The sequence below is a fragment of the Aplidium turbinatum genome, chromosome 14 (assembly GCF_918807975.1).
Source record: "Aplidium turbinatum chromosome 14, kaAplTurb1.1, whole genome shotgun sequence".
NCBI lineage: Eukaryota > Metazoa > Chordata > Ascidiacea > Aplousobranchia > Polyclinidae > Aplidium > Aplidium turbinatum.
The window spans coordinates 10245881-10258157 of record NC_137485.1 but is presented as its reverse complement, the minus strand read 5'-3'; the positions used below and the strand labels follow the sequence as shown (position 1 = coordinate 10258157).

The following is a 12277-nucleotide window of genomic DNA, read 5'->3' as shown; positions in this document are numbered from 1 at the left end:
ATGAGCTAAATGCCAACAATATATCAGTTATGCAGTATGGAGCGTTCTTCCTTCCTCACTAGAATAGCGAGCAGTTGCGATTGGCTAGCCATTGAGACTGTCCAGTCATACGTTGTTATTGCTCTGATGTGACGTATTTACTAAAATACATAAACTACACAAAAGTTGTGAAAATAAACGGATGTTTAAGAAACTATTTTTTGTAAAGTTAAGATATACTAATATAATACAAACTAATGAATATGAATAATGCACTGAGCCTATTTTACCAAACACATTTTCTCAAATGCGCGATATTTCTCGGCTGAGTTATTAGCCATCGAATAAAGACACTCAAAGGCATGCCTGAAAGTGGACAAGAAGATTGGCTTCCTTGCCTTCTCGCCTACTTAGCCTTAATCTTCAACAACCGAGCATAAAGCCTGAATACAAGCAAAAAAAAAAAACAGTTCCAAAACAAAAATGGCGAAAATGTTTTTTTTTTTTTAAATTGCATGTTGCATTTTAAAGTATGTCAAACGAGCTATCATGTTTTGTTAAACAATACCCACTAGTGGTTAGCTTACCTTTCTGGTGCGGTTAAAATGTAATAGTCACTTACAATTCAGAATATTTAGTAAAAACTTGCTAAACAAGCATGGCTTCTAACCTTAGTTTAATAACTGACCCTAATAATTCATCATCTACGCACCGCTTGGGAACAGGTCTCACACCCTTTAGTAATGCGTGCACCACAGGTAAAAAACTCCAGCGCTTGTAAGAAGTAGGCAACCATTTCTTTTTAATTCTTTTTAAAAACAAGGCAATCCTATTGTGCCAGACACTTTTGCATATTATTTTCAATTTTACTTTTTTGCAGTTAACGAGAGCCTGGTTTTGGTGAGTTCCAACTCCATGTTGGGATCATACATCTTTAAGTTTCCTGCTGTTTTAAACACGTCATCGCAAAGTCTTCAGATCACAAAGCTCAAAGATGAAGAAGAAAGCAGTCGTATTAAGGAATTGTTTGGAGATAAAAAAGAACAAAGAGTATTTTTTGTCGACAACGGGAAAGTATGGGGTAGTTGTTTTTTATTACCGTACTTATTTTTACTTTAAAGTTACTAAGCTACATCATATAAACCAAACAAAAATTTGTTTAAACCTTGTATATCCATTTCAAAACTTATTAAACTACATTTTAGGGAGCTTCATGGAGCCACAGTTTTTTAGGATCGTATTCATTTGCAACTCAATCTTTCACCAAGCATCTAAATGGATTAATGAGATCAGCAGCAAGCATTGCGTACGACTGGGTGACGGGAAATCTCTATTGGGTTGACTATGCCAGATCGGCCATTCTCGTGACCGATAAAACCTTTAAATATATCAAAGTAGTCATTCGCAATTTGCACGAGCTCTCACATTTTCATGTTGCGGTTCATGCCAAAAAGAGGTAAGGTTTGTTATCTTCATCTCATGTTTTACTTGTTTTCAATTTTTCATAATCGCAATTGGTCTAGTTAGCGAGATAACCATTGCCTAACACGAGTAAAAAAACTACGACCTTTTTCTGACAATATTGCTAGCAACGAATTGTCAGAATCACTGGCGGCTGCACCCTGACAGTTGAGAGATTAGCAGCACATGTACATTGTACAGTGCTTAAAGCCAATGAAGACCCTCTTGTCAAATTTTATAATTTTTGGACGTTCCTCTGCTAAGTTTGTTCATTCCTGGTACATTCCTGCCTTGTTCTGTCGCAAAGTGTCGTATTTTTGCTGCACTTATAGAGGACACGTGATCATGCGGTCGTTAGATTGTTTAACCAACAAACTTAAACCTGGATATGATAACCGATGTTGATGTTTTTTAAATATTAAGCTGTTGCAAACCGCCATTAAACTGGTTGGTCAAATCGATAAAGGATTGTTGATATTTTTTGTCGAAGCTGAAATTTCTGAACTGTGTTTTTTCTTGCATCCCAGGCTGCTCTTTCATTTAGATGTTGAAAGAATGACTGTCAACTCACAAGATATAACCTTTAACATCAAGTCGAGCGACATGGCTGGGGAAAATATTACAAATGTTTATCAAACCTCATTTGCAATCTGGAGTTTTTTCATTGACTATACTGACGACAGGTGATTACTTTACATGTATATTCGGCTATTAGCTTTAAATCAACTGCATCTCGAGAAAAATATAATAACATCTGACTAAGCTTTTATGAGTGATATTGCATTTAAATCGCACCCTTGCAAGCTGAGTAAACTACCATAATGTGGAAGCTGTCAGGAGTCAGGACCATTCTGGTGGTAGAACGCAGCAGCAAAATAAGGAGAGTGATTGAAAAGATACAAAAAAATAAACAACAAATATTAAAATAAACTTGCAGAAATAACAAAGAAACGTAACAGTCGTTGTTTGTGTGGTAATAATATGCATTGGTATATCTAGAGGGGGAAGCTAATAATGATCCAGGTAACAGCTTCTATTTTGTGTCAAACAAATCATATCAAATCTGTATGGTTCAACCTCCGAGGTATCGATCTGGAGCTCTGAAAGTTGCGCGAAAAAGAAAAAATCCTAAAAACAGCTATGATAAAACTTTTGTAGAGAGTTTGCTTTGTTGAACTATAGAAGCAAATGAGCATGTTAACTTAGGAAATATCAATGCGCACATTGCTTAGATCATAAACAATTATTAATCTCTTAGTAAAGCCAGATTTATATTAGAGTCAGAGCCATTGGTAGACTACTTGCCAAATCGAACTCCAGACCAAAATTCAAACGGCATTGCAGATGAAAATGTGATGACGTCAATCTCAACGAGTTGGTTAAGCTTACCTTGTCAAGCACCTGACTACGAAGGAAGAAACTTCAAGATCAACGGCGCTGGTTACACTCTCGGTGTGTGCGTTTGAGCAACGCATTTCAAAGTCTGCTTTCACTTCAGCGCCACCAAAAAGATGGAACAATTTAACACACAACAGGAAACATTAATCTGCCAATCTCGGTAACCGGTCCTGCGTCAGTGTTTCAAAGCCTCTAGCTGTTTCAAAGCCTCTAGTTTGCCAAGCTGCCAGGATCAAGCTCTCAGAAGCTTTCTCAGCTTAAGGATAAAGATTCCTACAAGTATTCAAGTATTGCATGCTGTAGAGATAGTTTTTCTATTTAACTTGTAGTGGTTAACGTCTGCAAAGATTAAATCAAAGTAAAAAAGGACTGATCTTCAGGTTGGGTATTGCTTGTATTGCATCGTACTACAATTCTGAAACCAAATAACGGGCAACATTCCTTCAGGCTCTAATAGATTTCCTCTGCATGTCCCATCCTATAAGTTACATACATGCAACAAAGATTTTTGGGAAGCACATGACTTTAGGAGAGTAGAATGAATACTTGAAAATGAAAATGAAACCAAAAAGTACTTTCAATTTACCCTTTATCGCTCAATGTTGCAAATTTGCAAAAATTGTACTTCTGTATTTATTTTGTGTTGGTTGTAATACACCTTTTACAAAAAATTACTTATATATTTTTTTTAGGGACAGTAGAATACCTTTTTTTAGGGACAGTGGAATACTACTTCTACCATCCCTAATATTTTTTGAGCGCTACGGAGTTGTTTGACTTTCTGCAAATGAAACAACTGTTATAATTTTTTACCGTTTACTATTATAATTATTAATTTTAAATGCAAACAGTGAAGTCAATATTTTCAGACCAAGACACAGCCCTAAACCAAAAACGTTCGAATTTGTTGCGTTTTGGTAGGCTTCATTATTGCTTGAATAATGTCTTTTAATTGTATTACTGTATTTTGTTTTTTGTGGTAACGATGCAGCAAAACATGAAAAAGTGGAATATCTACTTTAACGAAAATTTACCCATGAAAGACGGTTTAGTATTTTTAAGTCAACGATTTTGATAAATGTACATTAAAGTGAACGCTGGGCAGATTTTGTGCATAGGACACAACTACGTTCTCTTTCAAGCAATATTTTGTTGTCTATAACCATGGCGATCTATACTACTGGCCTTCCCAACGTGGCAACAGCCAAATAATGTGGGGGCCTATTAAGTTTTGGCAACTAACAGATATTAGGCGTAAAAAAGGCGTCTTTGCATGATTTATTACTTACAAACAAATACTTCTGGATTAGAAAACGATTTTTTTAACATACTGAGTGTTTTGAAAGTTGGGTCACTCTTGATTTCATGTACCTTGATTCTGTTGATATCTTGATTCTCATGGTATTCTTAACATGTAGCTATTGTCCTACTTTCTTGCCACTTATTTAATAATATTCTACATCTTAATTACGTTTTGGCACTGTATTTACAATTTTTAGGCTCAAAAACATTACTTGACCAATAAAAATTGCTGATTATATGTTGTAACACTTATCTCAGTTGGTAAATTGAAATTTCGTATAGGCCCCCACATTATTTGGCTGTTGCCACGTTGGGATGGCCAGTAGTATAGATCGCCATGTCTATAACCCAATCCAAGGTTCCTAAAACTAAAGTACTTACCCCCACCAAAAAAAAACAATTGTTCTTTGCTGGTTCTGTTCTTGGGTCACCAAGCAACTTGCAAATCACTTAAAATCACTTGTCGGCTGAGTAGCCGAGCGGTGAGAACGTCTGCGCAACGCTCGAAAGGACGTGGATTCGACACCGCTCCAGAGCACGCGGCTGTGTCTCGGCAAAAACACTTAATGGCAAGCCAAACTAAGGGAAGCAGCTGACTCGAAGACTATATGTCACTTCGCTGCTTCACGTCGTCTGTTGTATCGCATCTGTGACCGCAGTGTAGCCTACTGTATGTTATCGCAATGGGCGCAAATAAAAACACGATTATTATTATATTATTATTAAAATCGCAACGTTTTTCTTTATATTTAGAATCTATTGGGGTGAAAACGATGATTTAATTTTCGCAAATACCCAAACGAACATCATGAGCTGCAAGTTAGACGGTTCTGACGTCAAACATCACAAGACAATCCGTGGAGCTGAGACAAAGAAAATAGCAGCACATCGGGTAAGCCCATGGCCATTGAGAGGATAATTTAAGTCTGGTGCCAATGAGATCTTTAGGACCCAATTAAGAAACTTTTAGGAAAAACGCACTATACAGTAGTATATTTAACAAATGCGAGGTGGTTTTTTCAAGTTCTTTGGCCCCTTGGAAAGGTTTCGGGCACTCAAAATCATCCCTGATTTTGGTCAAAAAGTATCCCCTGCACATCTCTGGCAACACTACGGGATAAGCCTGTAGCCCTGTACATTCGTTTGCTCAAAACAAATATTCGGTATTTTTTCAAGTAATTGCTTTAGACCTGCTCCTTTGAATGCCTGCTGAGCACCTGATATGGTTGAATGCACCAACAGTGGATTGTTCACCGATCAAGCAAATCTACTGTTTAACAATTTATTTCGCAGAAAAATTGGTTTTCACTTGTACCAACTGCAATACGGTGATTTGAATCGCCGATTAGCCTACTGATCTGCTTATGAATTCAGGCAAACTGTTTATCGATTTTCTGATCAGACGATTTAAAATTCGTTTTTGGTGCATTCTTCCCATAGCGTTGGTTCTTAGAACATTTGTTAAACGTTTATACTTTGTTAAAGTGACCAACTACTAAAACCACACCGACAGAGGATTCTATGGTGATTCCTAATAAAATTGGTTCAACTGCATGATTTTGTAACACTGAAGGCCATTTAATCTGCGGCTGCATAGTTGGTGGTGGGAGCCTTTTTTCGGCACTCGAAAGGGTGCCGGTTTGACACCGCTCAAGAGCATACGGCTGTGTCTTTGGCAGGACACTTAATGAAATGCCTGAAAGTGGACGTAAAGATTGGCTTTTTTGCTTTCCCGCCCACTTAATATAGATTTACAACCACCGGCATAAGCCTGAATACCAAAAAATAATCATTTAACTCTAGTGCAATTGGATGATATTTTTAATAAGCTTACTGGATACTGGTGATAAAAGCAAGGTTTAAACGATGTTGTTGCATTTTTACAGAATACAGTTTATGTGTCTGAGATGTACAAACGTATTGACGCATCAAGGGAATCAATGAAATATTATGTCCTCCATTATTTATCAAAGGATGGCAGTGCTTCTAAAAATGTAACATTCGAATCTCAGATCGAAGGGCTAACGGTTTATAGTTTGGATGAGGAAACTTCCATTGACATAGGTTTACATCATATGATCATATATGTGTTGGAAGCTGCATTAGATTAACATAGGTTTGCATCATATGTGTTGGAAGCTGCATTAGATTAACGTTAGTGAGTGAATCGGTATCAAATAAATTTTTAAATGTTCAGATTCGATCTTTAAACGGCTTGAAATTTGAGTGTGATATTATCATTTTTGAAGCTGTGGAGTTGCAGTTAAAATTTATCATTTTTCAAAGTCGATACTAGGCTGGACTACTCTGCTTAGGCTACTTAACAATTTTGGATTTGGAGTAGTTGTTGGTTTGACTCCACGGCCCTGAGCAACACAACGACGTTAACGAGTTATGGACTATCTACTTTACTGCAGCTACTGGAACTTTACAAATTTACCTAAATGCTTTAATGTTCGCTATTCTAGTGAGTGCTTGGCCTGATGCTGATAGTTGGAAAGAATTCCTTCCTTTCATTTTGTGAAGTAGCCTAAATATTTTAGGTAAACCACAAAGCTTAAATTTGCACAAATAGTTTGTAACAGTTGTGGATACTTCAGCCTGTCAGTATTTTTGTTGAGAAATTTCAAATGTCACCGTGATAGCATAAACTATTTTTTACACCAATAACCACATAATTATTTGTATTGACTTCAGATGAACAACCATGCTCGACTATGCCTCAATGCGATCACATATGTTTGCCCACTCATTCCGCAAGAGTGTGCGCTTGTTCTGAAGGATTTGTATCTTCAAGTGAAACTGATTGCAAGTCCGGTAGATCCATATCTCGGTTTCTTACTTCTGCAGTGTTGGTTGAAGTAATCTGAAAACAAAAGAGTATTAAAGTCAACAGTTTCGTTTTGGTCTAGTCGTTAAAAATGACGCTTGTAAAGTGGTGAACAATGCTCAGAACATAAACAATTTGTATTGCCGCCACCAAAATGGTCATAAATTATGACAATAAAATTTTAGTAGTAATATTTCAGTTTTTGCCTGTATTTTGACCGCATTCTGTGCAGACTTCACACACTTTAATCTAATGATATACTGGTGGCCTAATTCTAAATTGCTTTCAGAACTAATAGAAGACGACTTTGTGCTTGTTGTTGACGTGGCGGAAAAGAGAATCTTTCAATTTTCACCTTCAAGTCAAGCATTGAACTATTCTGCTCTTCCTATTGGTTTGTTCTGTGCAGTGAATAGGCCACCTAGAAAAACTATTGATTACTTTACATAGGTCTATATATTACTTATTTTTACTTTTAATATTTACACAATATGCTGTACGTTAAAAAAAGTAATTCATGCTGTCTTCTTCCAGAATTATCATCACAAGTTACAGATATAGCAATAAATGAAAAGAGCCGATGGCTGTATTGGGCAGATGGCACCAACTTAGCAGTTTACCGATCTTTCTTGAATGGTTCAAAAATCATGAAAGTTATGGATGGCAGAAATGGTAAATTTCGTGTGGCCTATTACAGCTATACTCTCAAACTTTTTTGTTGCTAAGTCTGTTGAAAAGATTGCTGGATTGCAACTTACCCTGCGATAGAAACTTCAGCAATTTATTTATGTCAGCAGCCTTTATTTGTCCCGCGGCTAAGTAAATTCTAGAATTGTGCTGCAGTATGTGATGGCGAAATCGTGATCATTTGCTACTGCCACTAGCTCAGTGGCCAAGTTGATATCGCCTCTAGTGCTGGTAGATCTGAGCTTGATTCCAGATCGGGTCAAACCGAAGACTTTAAAAACGGCACGGATTATATTCTTAATATCGCAGTGCGGATGAGAATCTGCATAACGCAGTTAGAATAAGTCGGTTAACAACGTGATGACATCGTAAAACCTGATAAAAGATATAAAATGAGCCCTGTCGCTAAAACACCTCGGCAGTTGTAGAGCGACAACAAATAAAACCATAGCATTATTATTATTTTCTACTGCCCTCCTCTGGCTGAAAAACTATCTCTATTTTGAAGTGAAAACTCTGGAAGTTGATCCATTTACTGGAAACGTGTACTTTGTTGATGACGACACTGAATCAATACACGTCATGGATGACGTAGGTCGATATGTCAAGACCCTGATGATGCCTTTGCATGATGCAACAAACTCTTCGAACATACGAGCAATTGCCCTGGACAATTTAAACAAGTGAAACCATTGTTAATTAATTGACATACTTTTGACAAGATCACATTTGCTAGTCAAAGTTCGTACCAGGTAGCATGCAGTAGCGTAGGCTATACTGTGACGTAAATATAAACACAATTTTAGGGGACAAATATATTTTAATGCTTGAAATAAAGAGTTTGTTGGAAAATATAGCTGCTGAATGCAGCAACACATTTATGAAGCGTCAATCAAAATGTAATACAATGTCATCAAAACGTTGTAATAATTTTAAAACAGTAGTATAGTGTAGTTTTTTTCATGACTCAATTTTTAATTGTCAATATGTTATGGTAATCTTTGCTTCGCCGGATCTATCTGCTGATAGCTCACCCTTTCGAAAAGAACATTTCGTAAATCAGCTACTGGGCATGTTAGGTGCACTGCTGTTTTTAGAAAGAATGGCCAACTTGTCCTAACACAGCAAGGCCTAGACAAAAGTAAAAGCGACAAAATACAATCGAATCGTTTGAAAGACTCCATATCTTTGTGCATAACAAATACAGTATATGCTCTTTGGACTGGTCAAAGCTTCACATACACTTGATTTAGGTTCATATACTGGGTCGATTATAACGGAACCTTTGATACCGGTCAGTTGAAAAGAATGTCGTTCAATGGCTCCAGCCAACAACTAATAATAGGTTCATTGGTATCTCCATCAGCCCTTTCCATTGATGACCAGAGTAAGTAGAACTTCAGCCGTACAACATCTTAGCCCTTTGTTTAAAAGGTGGGCTATTATTTACTGCAAAAACTACAAACCTAGGATTTATAGTTTCCGCAACTAATTAGAATGATGCCGTATGTTATGTGGGTGATAGGGGTGTTATCAGGCCCGGATTTAGGGGGGCAGAGGGGGCAGGTGCCCCGAGCCTCCTGACTTTTGAAGGCCCCCCTACGTGGAAAAAATGTGTTTTTGTGTTGTTATTTTTCCTTTCAGTCTTTAAAGTTTCTGCAAAATGCTGTACAGTGCTGGATTAATGGTACTGTAGACGTAGAGGTGTTTTTTTGCACCGGGGCCCCCCGATCTAAAAGTGCCCCGGGCCCCTCATCAGCTAAATCCGGCCCTGGGTGTTATGATTGTTTACACTTTTCTTTTCTGCTTCATTCTTTTTTCTAGGCGACTTTTCATGATTACCTTTAATCCTTTATCAAGTTCTATCAACTGCTCAGTTTGGTTTATCAATTTGTTACCTTAATTTTGTATCTGTTTTTTACCAACTGTTAGATCCCTGAAAAGCTTGTTTCAATTACTAAACTTGTCTCAGAAGCCAAGACTGATCTACGATTTAAGACCAGAATAAAAGCAGTTTTGTGTGTGGCACTATTTTAGAAGGTAATTTATTGTAATGATGTTTTAAATGTGATTAGGAGGCAGTTTGTTCATCAACAATGCACTGACCGATTTCGGAATAGGAGAAATTCCCCTGAAGAGGATAAACATGACTGATATGTCTTATTCTCAATTTGAAAAGATAATCACTCAATACAAAGAATATTTAGGCGAAGGAATTATTGAGTAAGTTACTATTTTACAGTAGTACTCACCATATACTGTAGTATATTATACAAAAAAAATGTATACGTAGATCAAAGGATTAACAGGCTTTTCAATATCATTTTTATTGGCATATTTTTACAGGATGCAGCTTGTTGGGAATTCTGAAATGTACTTTACAGACAAGGTTGAATTTCTAACGTTGGATCTAAATGGAGAGAATCTGGATGGTTTCAGCGCTGAAGTTATTGAAATTCATTTTTACCAGCCGCGACACTTTGCTGTATTTCATTCTTCTCGTTGGAAGTTTCTGAGTAAGTTCTGGCAGGGCTGATCGAAACAGCTTTATTTAGACGAAATGAATTTTACAGCAAATCTGGTTGAAGCAAGTTTTTTTCAGCTTTTGTTGAAATGGTATATTTTCGTTGTACTAAACGCTCGTAAACCTTAACGCATTGTTGATGTGCGTTTAGGTAGTACCAAACCTCAGTTGGGCATTTGTTTTATACTTTTACTGTTGCAACCACGACTCTGATGGAACGCTATGTAATATTATGCTCGTCAGACCACTCGGCAACCGACATGCGACAACTCAGTATGTGCTTCAACTCAACAAGTAGCCTACATTTGAGCTACTGTCAAGTCAGCAAATGAACATTATACTTGCTCAGTTTGGACTTGCTTGATCATCGTTAGTTAAACTCACTTTGCTGACTAGTGACCTGCCAAGCTTCGGCTTGCTCAACTGTCACTTTCACAGTTTCACCATTTGCCAACTTCAGCTACTTGCTGAAATGTTGCTTGCTCAGTTGTCGCTTGCTCAACTGCCATATCCTCATTTTACAATTGCTGTCTTGCACGTAAAACCTTTTTTAACCAACTAAATTGTACAATTTTGTTTTCGGTAAGACTAACAAACCTAACTAATTTAGATCGAGAGTAGACTACACAATAATTCAATAAGTAGGTTACAAAATAAGTTATAGAATTGTAATCTTAAAAAAAAAAACATTTCAGGTCAATTTCCAAGCCCATGTGCCAATCGCACCACCCAATGCAGTGAGCTGTGCTTGGACACATCACAAATCACTGGAGGATGCGTCTGTGGCGATGGAAAAAGCGATAAGAACAATTGTAAAAGCATTTATACGGCGTCTCGTGGTCGGTATTAGGCCACTAGCTAGCTTGCCATTTCCTAAAATTTAAAAAACCGAATTCATTGAACAAGATTATTTATCATTTTTTTTATTAACTCTTAACCAGAAACTCATAACGTTGGATCTTTATTGAATACCTTCCCAGACAGCAAAATCTATCATTTCACATTGATTCAACGTCTGCATACGTTGAACCAATGTAAAAATGACGGATTTTGTTGTCTGGGTTAAGAATATACCTGCTCTTAACAAACAATTTGTACAAAGCATTTCATGTGAAGAAAAACATAATTCAACAACGGCCTGTTAGAAAACTAAATGAGAGAGCAACTGTGATCATAATAGTGATATTTATGATGATACTTTCTTAGCTTAGCTTTGATATCTCGACGTTGAAGAAGCATATAATTTCCACGAGCCCATGAATAAGAAAAGATGCCATACTGCATCTTTAAAAATGTAATACTGTTTATTCAAATTCTGTAACATCACAATTTTTCGCTACAACGAAAGCTCTCGTCATCTTCTTTTCTTTGTCATTATCCCGATCATGTTCAAATTTTTAAAAATGAGCATCATGAACATGTATAGTTTGTTTCTCGGCAGCCAATTGTAGCAAGAATTGATAACGATAGACACCGTTGTGTGGAGTGGAGCTACATATACTTGAGCGGTTACTGTTATTTTCTTTATTTACTTGTTGATTTATGCATATCACTTTGTATCCTCTGTGGATCTTTTTCTTGTATCATGGGCCAATCCTACAGATTTTTGCTGGTACACCCCTTCATTTTCTTTGAAACTGAAATTAAAGCTTCATTCTTTTGTTTCAGATGCGGTTGGTGTTGGACCAATTGTCGGAATAATTCTTGGGATTCTTTTGATTATTATTATCACATTTTTTGTCATGTAAGTTGATTGTTTGATTGTTTTTATCGTTCTGAATACTTTCAATTCTTCCAATGCTCTTTGTATGTAAATTTGTAACAGTAGATAGCCCATTTAGTGAGCTTTTAAACCGACGGCATCCAAAGTGGCTCTCTGTGACCTTTGTGCATTTGCAGTTTGTGTATTATTTTGTTGTTTTTGTTGTGGATATGGACAACTTTGTCTGACGCAAATAAATAATAATAATAAAACATAGGCATTGTTACTATGGTGCTTCTGACTTGCTTTCTATCAATTCCTATCCTTACATATAGACCTAGTTTGTAAAATCAATTTTTGTCCTGTTAACTTTCATTGTAGCGCTACAAGTAAG

The 12277-nt window shown here is 36.8% G+C and overlaps 1 protein-coding gene across 1 annotated transcript; it reads left to right on the top strand.

Moving 5' to 3' along the window:
* The first annotated feature begins 637 nt into the window (after nt 1-637).
* Nucleotides 638-11031, top strand: LOC145782887 (low-density lipoprotein receptor-related protein 1-like). The gene is made up of 14 exons (XM_082594649.1): nt 638-737; nt 860-1053; nt 1185-1435; nt 1968-2123; nt 4894-5032; nt 6027-6204; nt 6838-6957; nt 7260-7364; nt 7505-7642; nt 8166-8340; nt 8911-9044; nt 9733-9880; nt 10004-10173; nt 10877-11031. The coding sequence occupies exons 1-14, from the start codon at nt 638-640 to the stop codon at nt 11029-11031; spliced, it is 2163 nt and encodes a 720-aa protein (XP_082450775.1).
* The last annotated feature ends 1246 nt before the right edge of the window (nt 11032-12277 follow it).